The 19,294-nt window shown below is 42.9% G+C and overlaps 1 protein-coding gene across 3 annotated transcripts in view; it reads right to left on the reverse strand.

Moving 5' to 3' along the window:
- ESYT2 (extended synaptotagmin 2) overlaps window positions 1–19,294 on the reverse strand; it is a 98,814-nt gene that overhangs the window by 47,831 nt on the left and 31,689 nt on the right. For all 3 annotated transcript variants that reach the window (XM_030826350.1, XM_012512305.2, XM_030826351.1), the window contains exons 2-6: window positions 18,421–18,462; window positions 17,333–17,467; window positions 13,265–13,341; window positions 7,794–7,866; window positions 7,456–7,545 (exon numbers count right to left, since the gene is read on the reverse strand). In XM_030826350.1, the coding sequence (XP_030682210.1) occupies window positions 7,456–7,545; window positions 7,794–7,866; window positions 13,265–13,341; window positions 17,333–17,467; window positions 18,421–18,462 (417 nt within the window). The remainder of the gene's footprint in view (window positions 1–7,455; window positions 7,546–7,793; window positions 7,867–13,264; window positions 13,342–17,332; window positions 17,468–18,420; window positions 18,463–19,294) is intronic.

Raw genomic sequence — 19,294 nt, forward strand, 5'->3', positions numbered from 1 at the left:
GGGTGTGAAATCTGAGTGTTGAAAGTATGAGAATGTGTGTGAGAACGAGTGTGAAATAAGTGAGTGTGAGAACACTGTGAGGAGGAGTGAAACGAGTGAGAACAAGTGTGAGTGGAATAGCAAGTGTGAGAAAATGTGGGAATGAGTGTGAGAACTAGCGTGAAAGTGGGAGTGTGAGAACAAAGCAAGAATGAGTGTGAAGGAACAAGGGTGTGTGACAAAGAATGAGAACGTGAAATAAGTGGGTATGTGAGAACAAAGAAACGTATGAAAGAACAAGTGTGAGAACAAGTGTGAGAATCGGTGTGAAAACGAGTCTGCATGAGAACAAGTGTGAGAATGAGTATGGAAGCTCAAGCATGTGTGAGGACAAGTGTGAAAATGTGTGTCCATGAGAACAAATGTGTGAGAATGAAACCGTGTGAGAACGTGTGTGAGAATGAGTGTGGACAAGTGTGAAAGAACAAGTGTGAGAGAGAACGAGTGTGTGGGAAGGACAAAATGGGTGTGTGAGACAGGGAGGCTCCAAAGCCCAGTCTGAGGTCCACACGAGGGCACCATGGAGAAGCCACCAGCAGGGCCCGATAAAGGCCTGGCTTTAGAAGGCGCCTTTGGAAAAGCAACTAAAATTAGCGTGCCCCTCCTTCCCCACGGACACGTGCCTCAGGATGCTGGGAGCCTCGCCTCTGGAGGACTGAGCTATTTCAGGAAACTGAAAAGCCAGTGGAACAGGCATTTCCAAAGGACAGGAAGTCACCTCTGAGCTGTTGTGGCTCTTCTATGAGAAGCAGAACGTGTACCGTGCTCCATGATCGGAAAACAATGTCAGGTTTCAACTGCAACGACACAGATGGATCCACGTATTTCATGAAGAGCACAGATGCCCCTCTTCTCTCCACGTTCCCTAATCCGTTGTGACGGGTGTGGGTAACGTTTACAGTTCCAGGGCAGCCACTTGGCACCTGACCATGTGCTGTGTATGCCTGGCGTCCTGGCTGCATCGAGCTCCACAGTTCAGAACAAGAACCGCCTGGGAAGTCTGTTGGAAATACAAACTCAGGGCTCCCACCTTTCTCCAGTTTCTTATTTAGCAGATCGGGGCTGTTGGTAAAGTTCAAAAATGTTTCTCTTATGTTTCTAAGTCCCAGGACTTCTGAGAGCTTCACTTTTGACCACACAGGAGAGCTGACATCCTGAGCCACCAGCCAGCCTGAAACCCCTCCTTCCGGGCAGCTCCGAGGGAGGAGAGGCAGGAGTGAGCTGAACTTGAAGGAGGACAAGATCCCCACAAAACAAGTGAGATGACTCCAGCCAGATCCTAATGAAAGCCCACAGGCCAAGTGTGGGTGAGCCAGAGAACCACAGAGGTGTGCACATCACGTGGTGGCACCTGCATCCCTGGTGTGCAAAGACGGCCCCAGGGAAGACACTTCCCACTGGGGGGGAGCCCAGGAGGAGGCAGCTGCCACTGTAGAAGGGCACAAAGCAAGCCCTGCCCCACCTTCCATCTTAAGGGACAGAAGCCATGGGGGAGGGAAGCACCTTGAGGACCCACTGCAGCTGGGGAGAGCTCCCTTAAGGATGTGGTAGGGCAATGTCCCAGGCCGGTAGAGACCCTGTATTGCTGGGGCAGGTGCAGACTCTCCTGCAAAAGACCCGCCAAAGACACAAAGCACAGGGAGGAGCAGCAGGGTCTCTGGGAGAGCTCTGGCCCCAAGACCCAGGATGGACCAGGACAACAGGAAGCTCCTCTGTACCCCCTCTACTAGGGGTGGGCAAGACTGTCCAAAATAATATAAAACATCAAACCACAGATTCCAGAAAGTCGGTGAAAACAGCATGATAAATACTGCAAAAACTCCCAGTTACTAATGTGTGGTCTGAGTCTGTGGACGTGCCTGTGGCCCTGACTCCGGAACTCACTGCAGCCTCATCTGCAAGGCTGTAAGAATGGGCTTCAGGGAGCCCTGTTCAACCACCGCAACCCTCCTACCCCCAGCTGGTCCAGGGGTTGGTATCTGACCCAGCTGGAATGGCTCACACTTGTAATCCCAGTACTCTGGAAGGCAGAGGGGAGAGGCCAAGGATACAGAAAGACGCAATGCTTTCTCTGAAGTGCTGGCAGGCATGCTATTCCACACGTGGACTGCCGCACCAGAGGAAGCTAGTCTCAGAGGGAGAGGAGAGCGAGCAGAGGTGGAGACAGTCACAAAGGCTTTCAAATTCCTGGTTCCATTCTGTTCCTGAGACTCAACTGCAGTCCCCTGTACATGTCATGAGACATCAATATATGCTATTTTTATTTTTTAAATAAATTCCTCTCCTTTTTATCCCCATTTGCTTAAAGCACATCAATTTCTGGAGTCCTTGGCTGATAGGATTCAATTTCTTCTCATAACAGAAGACACTGTTTCCATTTTACAGAGGAAGAAATGGAATCTGCGGTTCAAAAGATGCCAGCAGCCAGCACCTCTGCATTGGGCTGGAAGAACATTTATCCAAGCTTTTCTCCTTATGGATAATTCACCTCTAGTGGCTGGGCGCGGTGGCTCACGCCTGTAATCCCAGTACTCTGGGAGGCCAAGGTGGGTGGGTCACCCGAGGTCATGAGTTCAAGACCACCCTGGCCGACATGGTGAAACCCCGTCTCCACTAAAAATAGAAAAAAATTAGCTGGGCATGGTGGTGGGCGCCTGTAATCTCAGCCGCTCAGGAGGCTGAGGCAGGAGAATCACTTGAACCCGGGAGGTGGAGGTTGCGGTGAGCCGAGATTGCGCCACTGTACTCCAGCCTGGGTGACAAGTGTGAAACTCTGTCTCTAAATAAATAAATCAATCAATCACCTCCAGTGTCAGGACTAAACCTACATGTAGGAGAAATATTTAATTTCTTAAAAGACGAAGATTACTATGTGTTACGTATTATACTAAGTAGTTAACATTCATTGGCATTTAATTTCCAGATTTAATTGTGTGAGGTAGGTATTACTGTCCTCCCATGTTACAGATGGGAAAACTGAGGCTTAGAGAAATAAGCTGTTCAAAGGCTACAGTAAGAGAAAGGACTAGGAGTGGAAAACCAGGCTGTCAAACACACACGTCTGTCACTTAACCACGGCACTGTGCTGCCTTCTTCACCTACACTCCAACTTCATCACTTCAGCAATATTTAGGGGTTTTTTTCCTTCAACAAGTTCTACATTATAAAAACTAAACAAGCCAACAAGTAGAAAAATGTAGAAAGGTTTCGTAAGGGTTTCTAAATCATCCAAATAGTAAAAAGAAATAAAAAAACCCCACAAAATAAAAACCCTTCTAGAAACATCTTTCACCAGGATGAGGTGGAATTACTTGGCAGCCAGCAGTAACTCTGTTCTCATATTTTCCAGTAAAAGAAACTGAAAAATTTCCTTTTCACTGGGAGCACGTTTGATGACTTTACTCACCATATAAGGAAATGAGTGACTCTGAACTTTTCAGCCCCATCCTTCTTTTCTGAGCACTAAATTTCATTTGGAAGTTAATACGTTATTTTAAAAGTAAAGTCATCTATGGAAGATCCAAACTAAGTAAGAGCACAATTAAATTTTGAAGAAGATTTAAAGGTTTGGATTTTGTTACATTCTGAAATGAACTTTTTAAAAAGGTCTTTCTCTAAATTGTTAAAAATGTCCCTGGTTAAAGATGGGTAAGTTACAAATACTTAGCAATTTGTTAAGATTACTGAGGTTTTTTTTGGTCACGAATGAAGTTCATTTCTTAAACATACAGGACTTTTAATGACTGGTATGTGAAAAAAAACACATTAATTTTAAATCTTACAAATCTCTTAACTTCCTGAATAGTAAAATTTAATTTTAACAGTAAAATTTGACAAAGATGACCTAGGAGTTTTTGGATGTTCCCATGTTTCATGTACTTAAAAATCGATTCAAAAAACTGGAAGCATTCCCTTTGAAAACTGGCACAAGACAGGGATGCCCTCTCTCACCACTCCTATTCAACATAGTGTTGGAAGTTCTGGCCAGGGCAATCAGGCAGGAGAAGGAAATAAAGGGTATTCAATTAGGAAAAGAGGAAGTCAAATTGTCCCTGTTTGCAGATGACATGATTGTATGTCTAGAAAACCCCCCAAAATCTCCTTAAGCTGATTAGCAACTTCAGCAAAGTCTCAGGATACAAAATCAATCTACAAAAATCACAAGCATTCTTGTACACCAATCACAGACAAACAGAGAGCCAAATCATGAGTGAACTCCCATTCACAATTGCTTCAAAGAGAATAAAATACCTAGGAATCCAACTTACAAGGGATGTGAAGGACCTCTTCAAGGAGAACTACAAACCACTGCTCAATGAAATAAAAGAGGATACAAACAAATGGAAGAACATTCCATGCTCATGGGCTGGAAGAATCAATATCGTGAAAATGGCCATACTGCCCAAGGTAATTTATAGATTCAATGCCATCCCCATCAAGCTACCAATGACTTTCTTCACAGAATTGGAAAACACTACTTTAAAGTTCCTATGGAACCAAAAAAGAGCCCGCATCGCCAAGTCAATCCTAAGCCAAAAGAACAAAGCTGGAGGCATCATGCTACCTGACTTCAAACTATACTACAAGGCTACAGTAACCAAAACAGCATGGTACTGGTACCACAACAGAGACATAGATCAATGGAACAGAACAGAGCCCTCAGAAATAATGCCGCATATCTACAACTATCTGATCTTTGACAAACCTGACAAAAACAAGCAATGGGGAAAGGATTCCCTATTTAATAAATGGTGCTGGGAAAACTGGCTAGCCATATGTAGAAAGCTGAAACTGGATCCCTGCCTTACACCTTATACAAAAATTAATTCAAGATGGATTAAAGACTTCAATGTTAGACCTAAAACCATTAAAATCCTACAAGAAAACCTAGGCAATACCATTCAGGACATAGGTGTGGGCAAGGACTTCATGTCTAAAACACCAAAAGCAATGGCAACAAAAGCCAAAATTGACAAATGGGATCTAATTTAACTAAAGAGCTTCTGCACAGCAAAAGAAACTACCATCAGAGTGAACAGGCAACCTACAGAATGGGAGAAAATTTTTGCAACCTACTCATCTGACAAAGGGCTAATATCCAGAATCTACAATGAACTCAAATTTACAAGAAAAAAACAAACAACCCCATCAAAAAGTGGGCGAAGGACATGAACAGACACTTCTCAAAAGAAGACATTTATGCAGCCAAAAAACACATGAAAAAATGCTCATCATCACTGGCCATCAGAGAAATGCAAATCAAAACCACAATGAGATACCATCTCACACCAGTTAGAATGGCCATCATTAAAAAGTCAGGAAACAACAGGTGCTGGAGAGGATGTGGAGAAATAGGAACACTTTTACACTGTTGGTGGGACTGTAAACTAGTTCAACCACTGTGGAAGTCAGTGTGGCGATTCCTCAGGGATCTAGAACTAGAAATCCCATTTGACCCAGCCATCCCATTACTGGGTATATACCCAAAGGACTATAAATCATGCTGCTATAAAGACACATGCACACGTATGTTTATTGCGGCACTATTCACAATAGCAAAGAGTTGGAACCAACCCAAATGTCCAACAACGATAGGCTGGATTAAGAAAATGTGGCACATATACACCATGGAATACTATGCAGCCATAAAAAAATGATGAGTTCATGTCCTTTGTAGGGACATGGATGAAAATGGAAAACATCATTCTCAGTAAACTATCGCAAGGACAAAAAACCAAACACCGCATGTTCTCACTCATAGGTGGGAATTGAACAATGAGAACTCATGGACACAAGAAAGGGAACGTCACACTCCGGGGACTGTTGTGGGGTGGGGGGAGGGGGGAGGGACAGCATTAGGAGATATACCTAATGCTAAATGATGAGTTAATGGGTGCAGCAAAACAACATGGCACATGGATACATATGTAACAAACCTGCACATTGTGCACATGTACCCTAAAACCTAAGGTATAATAATAAAAAAAATGAAATTTCTAAAATAAAAATAAAATCGATTCAAAATAAGCCCATTATTTCAGTAACAAGAAAATCAGAACAATTATTTTATTCATAACAGAAAGTGATGACACTTGTTTTTATACAGAAAAAGTACAAGCTGTAGTAAACTTAGTTTATGACAGGCGTAGATAAACCCATATTTTAAAAGCCAAATGACAATTTTTAATGTTATTTGAATCAAATTATATGAATTAATATTCCTACTTTCAATTACAAATGACGTTGAAGGTACTTCCATAAAGGACTCATCAATGGCACATCTTGCATCATTCATTTGCCAAACTCTAAGGAGACAGTTATGATCCTTGCTTTCAAAGAGCTAACAATAACTGCAGAAATTGCTGCAAGTAAGTGAAACAAAAGGGGCGAAGAAAGCCTTCTGCGGCAAAGGAAAAGGCACAGGGAGGTAGCAGCGAGGCGTGGGTTGATACAGACAACAATGTGGGCAGTGTGCACCTGGAGAAGACGACCCGGAGCACAGTGAACACGGAGGGCAGCAAAGGGAGATGCCGGCCAGAGGCTGCGGGAGCCCAGGGCAGGAGGAAGGAGTCTGTCTGGTCGGAGTAACAGTTCTATTGTCTTGGTTTTGTGGGAGATAACAAATAGTATTCACTACTTTAAAACAACAACAACAACACAGTATAGGTTCAGCATCCCTAATCTAAAAATCCAAAATGCTTCAGTATCAGAAACTTTTTGAGTACTAGCATCATGCTCAAAGGAAATACTCACTGGAGTCTAATGCAAATATTACAAAACCTGAAACAAATCTGGTCCCAAGCATCTCTGAAAATATTCAACCTGTATATAAAACTGTATGTACAGTTCATTAAACACACCCCAAACGAGGAAGGAGATGCACGCTAATTATGGCAGCCCTTATCTCTGGAGGGGAGAAGAGGGAGGTTTACAGATGAGTCTTCTCAACAAAGTGTTCAGGAACACCAGCTCTGTATCAGACTAAACTGGATCTGTATACAGGCTCTTATTGTGTGACTTGGAAAAATAAGACTTTCAAAATCTCAGTTTCTGAACAGTAAAAGAAAACAACGTTAATATTTAGCTATGGAGTTATGAGGATTAAATGAGCAAATATCTATAAATCATATTCAGTGAGGTGGTGAATAAAATGTGAGCTAAGACCCACACTTCTGAAGAAGTTCATGTTTTCAAATTTTTGTAACATTTTTATAATCAGGAAAGAGAGCTGCTTATCAGGAGATGAGCTCTCAGTTAAGGCACAAAGAAATACAAAAAACTCCCACAAGATTCACACAACAGAAAGGGACAACGGTGAGGTGATAAAATTTTGTTTCTCCACTTTATATATTCTTCCACGGCTATGTATTTTTGTCACCAAATGGGAAAATAAAAATGAAATAAATATTGACTTACTGGTTTCCTAAGGAAGAAAATAGACAAAGCTCCAACTAAGGGCATATCTCCAATCAACGGTTCCAGGATCACCCGCATGGTACCATGAATCTAAACTCAAAGAGGAAACCAAAGTATGTCACAGAAAACATTCTGCAGGGCCGTTTAACGCAAAGAGTTTGCATGTGCATCTTAGTAACTTTTGAGTATGTGACTTCTTTATCTCAACTATGACCTACAGCTAAAAACTGAACGTCAAAAAAATTCCAAGCTAAAAAAACTTCCTAATTTTATTTTTGAATACAGCTTGGAGAACTTTAGAAACTTGTACAATTAAAACAAAAAAACAAAAAACTTACCTGGATACTTTTCACACCAGCTCTACAAAAATATCGTTTGATCTCCAAATCAATCTCACAATTTCCTACAAAACTAACAAAGAAAAATTTCTGTGTTACATAATGTGAGTGAAATGCAGGTCTTCATTATTATAGACCTGTAAGATGTATAATGTGAATAAAATGATAGTAAAGCAACCAAATCAGATTGTAGGTAAAAACTGTAAAATGTGGCCCATCAGATTACAGTATTTTACTGCCCCAGGTCTGCAGGCTGTTATCAGATCCAACATTGCTATGACATTGGGAGGAATACTCTCAATCAATCAATCAATGGCTGTGGTTGTTGTTGGTCTTATATATAAAAAACTTAACTAAATATATGTCCATGTTCAAAAGAAGATGTAAATAACAAACTGCAACTTCTGAAGCAGTCTTTTGATGAAATGTAGTTTTCTTACCTTATAAATCTGATGTTTAAAACATTAAAAAGTTTAATTTTATTTCACACAAATGAATTTCACACCTTGCTTCCCAATCATGAAAAATCTCACAGTGCCCTAGGCCTCTATAACATCAAAGACTGGAAACAGTGTATCTGTCTGGGTCCTCAGTTTTACTCAATGATTATGTCATTTCAAATATTAATATGAAACAAACATGATGCTAAAGATCTGCATCTGTTTTTAATATAAACATGAAATGTCAAATACTTTTTCATGGGTTAGTGTAGGACCTGACCCCAACCCTTGGCTTCTGGAGGTAGGATGTCACACTCCTACCTGACAATGTTTGTCGGTAAGTTTGATAAATGCTAGAAAGGGAATGTCTAAGCAGATAAGCAATATAGTAACAAAAGGAATCTGGGATAAGTTTCTTCCAGTATTTACTGTCCTGGTGTTAAAGGCAATACCTACAGATTCCTCTCATTGAGAATTACTCTCTACCTAGTTGGTGAAATCACCAATAACCTGTTACAAAACTATTAAAAAAACTTTCCTTTTCTTCATTCTATGACTTGATCATTTTCTTTTCTTTTTTTTGAGTAGCTGGGATTACAGGTGTGTGCCACCACGCCCAGCTAATTTTTGTATTTTTAGTAGAGATGGGGTTTCACCGTGTTGGCTAGGCTGGTCTTGAAATCCTAACCTCAAGGGGTCCACCCACCTTGGCCTCCCAAACTTCTGAAATTAACAGGCATGAGCCACTGCACCTGGCCTTGATCATTTTATTTTCTAATACTTTTCAATTACTCCTTCCCCATCTCTACTGCCTGCCAATTTAGTTAAAGTGCTTGTCTGGAACTCACAACAAAGCAGAATGCATATTTGTTCAGAGACGTAAATCTGAGCAATATACTTGGCATATGTTACGGCAGCTAACCCTGAAACCAGACTGATGCGTATTTGTTCAGAGACATAAATCTGAGCAGGATACTTGGCGTATGTTATGGCAGCTAACCATGAAACCAGACTGCACCTTCAAAACGGCATCCACTGACTGATGGACTCAGACTCGCTCGGTGCAGGAGACACTGGACAACAGCACGAGGCTCCGACCCTCATGAAGCCTGGTATCAGCCCAGTGGATCGTCCTCCTGGGGCACAGCCTGACCCAAGACATACGTGGGCCTCCTCGTTTATCCCACTGATGACAATGGCGTTTGCCCTAGCACCAAATATTTTAAAGAGGCAGATTTTTCCATATTAAAGAAAGTTTTTGCTTCTTTCTGAAATAAAGGTAACTTGGTGCCAACTTTGTACATTCACTATATTTAAATACTTTGTAAACTCAAAGATGATCATTTTAATAAAATGATCCTTAGTAAAGGATCAAAAAAAGCACACAACTCTGAGCTGCTAGACACCACATGGTTGTTCTGAGTGCACAGTAGTCACTGGGCACCACACACAGTGTGTTGTGAGGCCCCACGTGGAGCAGGAAGCCCTGAGCAAGCTCAAGGAAGAATGAGGATGAAGGACAAGAGAAGCCCACTTTTGAGCCACAGCTGCATCACTGCCCTCCAGCCCGGGCGACAGAGGGAGACCCTATGGGGGATGTGGGGGGAAGGAAGCCCATTTTTATTATGCTAGGCATGGTAGTTGGCGATCTTCAATTTCCATTTTTTTCCAATGTAAAACACTGTATTAAAATACACAAAAATTTGGCTGGGCATGGTGGCTCACGCCTGTAATCCTAAGACTTTGGGAGGCCGAGGCAGGCGGATCACTTGAGGTCAGGAGTTTTAGACCAGCCTGGCCAACAAGGTGGAAACCTTGTCTCTTTTAAAAATATAAAAATTAGTTAGACGTGGTGGCATGTGCCTGTAATCCCAGCTACTCGGGAGGCTGAGGCAGGAGAATTGCTTGAATCCAGGAGGCAGAGGTTGCAGTGAGCCAAGATCGTGCCATTGCACTCCAGCCTGGGCAACAGAGTGAGACTCTGTCTCAAAATAAATAAATGAATTAATTAACACTCCAAAAAATCTACCCTCATAATCATTTTTAAGTGTACAACTCGGTGGTACTAAACACATCTGTAACATGCAACCATCACCACCCTCCGTCTCCAGAACATTTTTCAACCTGCAAAATGAACACTCTTCCCCCATTAAACACTAACTCCCCATTCCTTCCGCCCCCAGGCCCTGGCAACCACCATTCTGCTTCTGTCTGTGACTTTGACTCCCCCAGGAACCTCACACAAGTGCAATTATGCAGACGCTGTCCCTTTGTGTCTGGCTTGTTTCCTTCAGCATAAGGTCCACAAGGTCTAGCATGTGGCGGCCTGCAGTAGGAGTCCCGTGTTTTTAAGGCATATCGGCCACATTCTGCTTATCCCTTCGTCGGCCCACGCATACCTGGGCTGCTTCCACCTTGTAGCTATTGTAAAAAATGCTGCTAAGAATGTGGGTGTGCAAATATCTGCTCAAGTCCCGGCTTTCAGTTCTTTCGGGTCTGCACACAGAAGCGGGATTTCTGGATCACATGGTAATTTTATGTTTAAGGTTTTGAGGAACTGTTTTCACAGCAGCTGCATCATTTCACATTTCTACCAACAGTGCACAAAGGTCCCAATTTCTCCACATCTCACCAACACCTGTTATTTTCTGGGTTTCTTTTGACAGTAGCCTTTCTAATAGGTGTTAGGTGGTATTTCATTACGGTCTAGATTTGCATTTTCCTAATGGTTAGTGATGGGCAGTATCTTTCCACGTGCTTACTAGCCATTTGTGTATCTTCCCTGGAGAAATGTCTATTCAAGTTCTTTCCACATTTTTGAATAGGGCTGTCTGGTTGTTCTGTTGTTGAATTTCAGGAGTTCTCTATAGATCCTGGATGATGACTGCTTATTGGATTCATGATTATAGGGATTGTATTAAATCTGGGATTGCTTTAGGTAGTAGTAACATCTGAACAATATTAGTTCATGTCCTTTGTAGGGACATGGATGAAACTGGAAAACATCATTCTCAGTAAACTATCGCAAGGACAAAAAACCAAACACCACATGTTCTCACTCATAGGTGGGAATTGAACAGTGAGAACTCATGGACACAGGAAGGGGAACATCACACTCCGGGGACTGTTGTGGGGTGCGGGGAGTGGGGAGGGACAGCATTAGGAGATATACCTAATGCTAAATGACGAGTTAATGGGTGCAGCAAAACAACGTGGCACATGGATACATATGTAACAAACCTGCACATTGTGCACATGTACCCTAAAACCTAAAGTATAATAAAAAAAAAAAGTTTTCTAATCCATTAATTAAGATAGAATGTTTTTCTATTTATTTGTATCTTCTTTGATTTCTTTCAGCAATATTTTAGTTTTCAGTGTACAAGTCTTTCTCCTCCTTAGTTTATTCCTAAGTATTTTATTCTTTTTGATTCTGTTATAAATGAAATTGTTTCCTTCATTTTCTTTTGGGATTGTTAATTGTTAGTGTATAAAAATGCAATTGATTTTAGTGTGTTCACTTTGTATCCTGCTACTTTGCTGAATTTATTTCTTAGTTCCAAGAGTTCTTCTTTTTTTTTTTTTTTGGTGGGATCTTTAGGGTTTTCTACATATGAGATCGTCTCAACTGTAAACAGAAAGATTAATTCCTTCCCCTGGGTGCAATCGCTCATGCCTGTGATCCCACAGCTTCGGGAGGCCAAGGTGAGTGGATCGCTTGAGCCCAGGAGTTCGACACTAGCCTGGGAAACATGGTTGGCCACACATGGTGGCATGTACCTGTAGTCTCAGCTACGCGGGAGGCTGAGGTGGGGGGATCGCTTGATTTTGGGAGGTTGAAGCTGTAGTGAGCCAAGACTGCGCCACTGTACTCCAGCCTGAGTGATAAGGCAAGACCCTGTCTCAAAAAAAAAACTAACCGAACAAAAACATACATACATATATTTTATATATATAAAATGTCTTTCTTCCTTTCCAGCCTGGGTGCCCTTTACTTCTTTCTCTTGCCTAACTGCTCCAACTAGAACTCCCAATATTGTGTTGAAGAGAAGTAGTGAAAGAGGGCATTCTTGCAGTGTTCCTGATTTTAAAGAAAAAGCTTTCAGTTTTTGACCACTGAGTATAATGTGGACTTTTTGTTTGTTTGTTTTCTTTTCTTTTGAGACGGAGTCTCCCTCTGTCCCCCAGGCTGGAGTGCAGTGGCGCGATCTCGGCTCACTGCAAGCTCCGCCTCCCACGTTCACACCATTCTCCTGCCTCAGCCTCCCGAGTAGCTGGGACTACAGGCGCCCACCACCATGCCTGGCTAATTTTTTGTATTTTTAGTAGAGATGGGGTTTCACCATGTTGGCCAGGATGGTCTCTATCTCCTGACTTTGTGATCCACCTGCCTCGGCCTCCCAAATTGCTGGGATTACAGGTGTGAGCCACCGTGCCTGGCCCACTGAGTATAATGTTAACTGTGGGGTTTTCTTATATGGTTTTTATTATGCTGAATTAGTTTCCTTCTATTCCTAGTTCATTCAGTGTTTTTATCATGAAAGGGTACTGAATTTTGTTAAATGCTTTTTCTCCATCAACTGAGATAATCACATGGTTTGTTTTTTTCCTTCCTTTTAATGTGGTGTATTACATCGACAAATTTTTGTATGCTGAATCATCTTTGCATTCTGGGAATAAATCCCACTTGGTCATGGTGTAAAATCTTTTTAATATGCTGCTGAATTCAGTTTGCTAGTATTTTGTTGAGGATTTTTTTAATCAATGTTCATAAAGAATATTGGTCCACAGTTTTCTTGTAGTGTCTTTAACTTCTTTTTATTTAACACATTTTATGAATGGCAGTTATAGAGGCTATTAGAAACTGAGACCCAGAAGGTAAATAATATTTGGATGTCTAACAAGAATTTAGTCAAATTCCAATCAACAGCAGGTAAGACATGTGCTCACTGTATCCTCCACCTTACAGGCACAGCTAAATGACATTACACGCCATTAACCATGACACAAATATAACAAATAAAAACTTACCTAATCTGAAGGTCCAAAATAATTTGCCTTTTGTCGACATTTTCAGTGTATACCTTAACACCATTGATCCTGAGGGGCTGAAATAAGAAGTAGCTTATTTTAAAATACAGAGGTTAAAAAAAAACATCAAACCGTGTAACACAGCATAGAGATAAACAGAACAAGCTTTAAATTTCAGACTACTACAGGAATTAAAATTCTGCCTTCATAACAGAGTGCGGATTGATTTTTGGCTATTTAACTCCTGTTCCTCAGCTTCCTCCCCTGGGAGCTGCAGAAAACAATGGCCTCTACTTCATCAGATTACTGTGAAATTAGGTGACAAAATAAATGTCAAGACAGTAGTGCATGCCTTGCCCACAGCAGTTAATAAGCACTGGGTATGATTGCTGTTGTCAGCACGTGTAACAATATGTATGTGCTCTTTTCAAGCTTCTTTCTCTCGTCTCTTCGCATCTAACTTGACCCTTTCCCTCTGCTCCATCCTTACTACCATGTTTGAAACATAACTTCCTTTCATTTATTCTTTATGTCTCATAATTTTTCATTTCTTAAGACCTTCATGCCCAGGCGTGGCAGCTCGGGTCTGTAATTCCAATACTTTGGGATACCAAGGCAGAGGGTTGCTTGAAGCCAGGAGATTTAAACCAGCCTCGGCAACATGGTGAAACCCTATCTCTACAAAAAGTAAAAAAATTAGCTAAGATGGTAGTGCACGCCTGTGGTTCTAGTACTTAGGAGGCTGAGGTGGGGCGATTGCTTGAGCACAGGAGTTTGAGGCTGCAGTGAGCTATGATTGTGCCACTGCACTCCAGACTAGGCAACAGAGTGAACCCCCATCTCTTAAAAAAAAACAAAACTGGGCACAATGGCTCAAAGCTGTAATCCCAACACTTCGGCAGGTGGAGGCGGAAGAATCACTTGACCCTAAGAGTTTGAGACCAGCCTGAGTGGAGACCTCCATCTCTACAAAAACTCCCCAGGCTTGGTGGTGTGCACCTGTAGTCCCAGCTACTTGGGAGGCTGTGGTAGGGAGAATCCACTGAGCCCAGGGGGGTGAGGTTGCAGTCAGTGGTGATCACGCCACTGTACTCCAGCCTCGGTGACAGAGTGAGACCCTGTCTCAAAAATCAAAGAAGCACCTTACCTTTAGAGTACTACTGCTTACTTGACAAACATGAGTGTATTAAAATCACACCTCTCAACTAGCTGTGGAATCAAACTCTAAGCCTTTACTTGAGAGTCTGGCCACCTCCTATGCTCCCAGGTTCCCAGGCTTTTTCTTTATGGTACTAGCTAAGCCATGTACAGACTGCACTAAAAAACACAATCAACACACTATGTTAATAAGTGAAAATGGGGCAGGCAAGAGGTGCATCAGATAACATACTCTCCAAATGACGGGGAGATGAAGGGACCAACCCCACTCCAGGTGACTGGGCATTATCTAATGAAGGACAAACACCAGAAGGCAACATTGCCCAGCTGCCGGGGGTCTTGGTCAGCACACAGTCTGGCCAAGGACCCTGCACAGGACTCCACATGCCATTCTATCCGTCCCTTCATCAGAAAGCCTGGGTTTGCCACTTGTAAGACACTGGTACAGTAGATAAAAATGCCAAAGCTATCTTGATTGATTCAGCACTCCTCTTAACACTCTTGCTATTCTCCAAGGATCTTCTTATTCAGCTGTTATCAAACTTAAAGTGTGTGTGACGGAACTCAAACATAAATTATTCCTAAAATAAACCCAGCTGAGATTGGAATTTTAAATATCCACAAACATGAACATGCTGTAACTTAGGGCATAACAGGCTAAATGTGGCCTTTGGCCTGACTCTACAGCCCTGGAGCTAGGATGGTTTTCACCTGGCCAAAGGGCTGTAAAAGAAGGGAGGGAGAGACAGCAGGACAATGTGCCACAGAGACTTAAGGTGGAGTCAGAGCTAAAACATGTATGACCTGGCCATGTACAGACAGAGCATGCAGCCCCTGCTTTACAGCATTTAACTTGTCACTGGGATTTTAACCTGCACTCACACGGCACTTTAACTTGTAATTGTGTTTTTTCCCATCTGTGGTTACCATTTTAGGTGTTGAGGGTAAAGTCAACACTGAAAGTGTCCTACAGGCGTTCCGTGCAGAGACATGGGCTCGTCCCACAGGCGTCCCATGCAGAGACGTGGGCTCGTCCCACAGGCGAACCGTGTAGAGACGTGGGCTCGTCCCGTGTAGAGGCGTGTAGAGACATGGCCTCGTCCTACAGGCGTCCCGTGTAGAGATGTGGGCTCTTGCACAGGATGGCCACGCCTCAGGCATGTCACAGGAAAAGCAGTAGCACATACAGGCAGGTGTCACACGTAAGGCTGCACGGGAGGCAGTGGGTCTGGAGTAACTGCTTCTGAGACAGAGCATTCTCTGCACACACAAAGTCAGCTCCGATGGAGAAAGGTGGCCAGCAGCCTGGAGATCATGGGGTGTACACTGGTGCCCACTAACAGGTGGCAAATACACAGCGGCCATGCCAGACCCTACCACAGCCACATCTATCACAACCCTGAACCGCACTGTACCGGGATGTCTGTGTGCTGACTCTGCTGTGTGTGCAACAACGTGTGCGGACTGTGTGTTTAGGCATACAAAACAATGTTACCTTGGACTGTTGCTACTTATTTAAACGCTGATTTAAAAATAGAAAAAGAAAAACTTCCCATGATCAACTAAATGTACTCTTGAGGCCTTTACGAAAGGTGGTATTAGGAAGTATCAGCTTTCCTTTTTATATAATGTGACCCATTAACAAAATCCGTCTTTCCTTCCACCTATGTAATGAATGTTGTACCTAACATACCAGCATTAGAGTCATTAGTAGTTTTGTTTTTTAACATCCCGAGAGGGGTAAACACCTTAAACTCGTCAATTACTGCACATTTAGCATGAATTCGCATATCAAACTAGCTCACAGGAAAGACTACTTAAAACTAGTGCTTCCGAAAAGGGCGTGCTGACAGAAGAACACGGAGCAGAAAGACACGTGGTGGAGAAAAAGTCAGTGTTAAAGAGAAGCCATGCGACGGAGGCTCACATGGCCAAGACGGCACCGCGGACAAGAAGGCAGCAGGACGGTCTCCTGGCAGATGGGAAGGGGCAGTGCAGGCGAGAGGGAAGCAGGACGGTCTCCCGGCAGAGACGGGAAAAGGCACTGCGGCTGGAGACAGAGCCTGAGTGGGAAATGCAGGGGCACCCGGTAGACTTTCTTGGTGAACAATTTTCTTCAGAACATAATTTGAAGCTGTCTGTTTTTTGAAATAGGGTCTTGCTTCGTCACTCAGGCTGGAATGCCGTAGTGCGATCATGGCTCACCGCAGTCTTGACCTCCTGGGGCTCAAGTGATCCTCTTGCCTCAGCCTTCTATGTAGTTCCGACCACACACGTGCACCACCACACCCAGCTAACTTTTAAATTTTTTTGTAGGGATGGAGTCCCACTTTGTTGCCCAGGCTGGTCTCAAACTCTTAAGCTCAGGCCTCCCAAAGCGCTGGGATCACAAGCATGAGCCACCGCTCCCAGCTGAAGTTGTTTAAAACACATATACCCAGCTAGTTGGGAGGCTGAGGCAGGAAAATCACTTGAGCCTAGGAGTCTGAGGCCAGGGAGGGCAACATAGTGAGGCCCTATCTGAAAAAAAAAATTAAAAGAAAATGTGTTTTTCGGCCGGGTGCGGTGGCTCACGCCTGTAGTCCCAGCACTTTGGGAGAGTGAGGCGGGCGGATCATGAGGTCAGGAGATCGAGACCATCCTGGTAACACAGTGAAACTCTGTCTCTACTAAAAATACAAAAAATTAGCTGGGTGTGGTGGCGGGTGCCTGTAGTCCCAGCTAGTCGGGAGACTGAGGCAGGAGAATAGTGTGAACCTGGGAGGCAGAGTTTGCAGTGAGCCAAGATAGTGCCACTGCACACCAGCCTGGGCAACAGAGCGAGACTCCGTCTCAAAAAAAAAATGTGTTTTTTGTTTTCACAGCAATCTGACTGTGTGCACATGTGAGGATACTTAAGAGAACACTGACCTGCTGGCCCACGTCGACCTTCGTGAAACTAAAGGTGCTAAGGTGGGTGTTTGCTCCCCGCACGGCTGGTTCTATAGTTTCTCGAAACAACTTCTCTATAAATTGGCAAATGAAAGGCCACATGTGTTTTACAGTCTGGAAAGGAAAAAGAACACAGTTTAAACAAAATGCTATAATGCATGACACACGAGTGCTCGTGAGAAACTCTCGCAACAGACCAAACCTGGTTTTGAAAATAAAGGGCGAGAGGATCTTCTTGTTATGCAAAATCAACATGATCTAAATTCTAAAAAGTTATTAGAAAAACCAGCTACTGATTAACCAACATGTTGCAGGAACTAGTTATTCTGGTTAAATATTCTGTTTAAGTATGTCAGCACATTTAAAGATTTCTAAAAGTCTTGTGGTTTCAACTTAGTGCTGAAAACTAATAATATTTATACAGTTCTTCAACTGTAATCCCAGCCATTTGGGAGGCTGAGGTGGGTGGATCATCTGAGGTCGGGAGTTTGAGACCAGCCTGACCAAAGTAGAGAAACTCCATCTCTACTAAAAATACAAAATTAGCCAGGCATGGTGGCGCGCGCCTGTAATCCCAGCTACTCGGGAGGCTGAAGCAGGAGAATCACTTGAACCCAGGAGGTGGAGGTTATGGTGAGCCGAGATCATGCCATTGCACTCCAGCCTGGGCAACAGGAGTGAAACTCCGTCTCAAAGAAAAAAAAAAAAAAAGATTGTTATTGATTATTCAGTTTCTTGTAAGTTATTTCTTTCTTTGTCATGTTTCTTAAAACTTATGATTATTATAAAATAGACTTGAACCCTGGCTGTTCAGAAAAGAAGACACGTGGCCAGAGATACAAATATGTACATGCCTATACTTTTCTCAAGTCAAAGAGACAGTTCTCACTCTCTGGAAAGAAAAGAAATGCATTTGTTGTGACTGAGGTCTTTGGGGAGCAGAAGCCAACCCACTAAAGTCCAAACAAGCTCAAATGTTACCAACATGCAAATTCCCAAATATGGAAAGATGGTATCTCATCCTCTAATTCCACTGATAGATGGTAGTTGGTATACTCTAATCTTACCTTATTTAGCCATTCTGCTCTTTCAGTGTCTGGAAAATGAACCTAGGAGGAAAATGCACACATATGACTTATTAACTCCCAACAACTGTAAATAAAATGTCAAGCAGGCAATTTCATATTCTCATCATATGTCCTAAGTTTACATGATGCTTCTTTAAAACACTCTGCTCTAAAGCTTTGGAAAATGGTCTCCAAGGAGGGAAAGTGAAATGCATGGCACCCCAGCTCTTTACATTCTGAGAACACAATGAGCAGAAAAGTGGAGTGTGGAAAATGCCATCAGAGTCTTCTCTGCACCCCACTGTTCAGAGGAAATTCACTGGAATCTGAAACATCATAAATTATACAAAACTGACCTCCACCTTTTAAAAAAAACATGTTTCTAATTTGTCAGTAGTATTATCATCATGTCCTGGAAATCTAGGCTCAGAGCCCCTACCCTTCCCAGGCCAGCCGTGGTGGCCCAAACCTGCATGTCCCAGGTACTCGGGAGGCTGAGGCGGGAGGATCCCTTGAGCCCGGGAGCTTGTCTGCAATGTGCTACAATCATGCTTGTGATTAGTGCTGCATCCTAGTCTGGACAACATAATGAGACTCCATAAAATAAAGTAACAAAATATAAACTAAAATAAAATTCACTCTTCCCTTTTGCTTTTCTCTTTTGGCCCAAACCAGCCAAGAGACACTTTCCCTTACTTGGCTCCTCTCCGTACCACCATCTCCCACCTTCACCCAGATGGGAATCCCCCTTACAATTCTCCAGGTAGGGCCTGGATACTGGAGAAGGGTTTGTACAGGAGAAAAGAAACCTATTTAGGGCCAGGCATGGTGGCTCATCCCACACTTTGGGAGGCTGAGGCGGGTGGATTACTTA

The sequence above is a fragment of the Nomascus leucogenys genome, chromosome 13 (genome assembly GCF_006542625.1).
Source record: "Nomascus leucogenys isolate Asia chromosome 13, Asia_NLE_v1, whole genome shotgun sequence".
Classification (NCBI taxonomy): Eukaryota; Metazoa; Chordata; class Mammalia; order Primates; family Hylobatidae; genus Nomascus; species Nomascus leucogenys.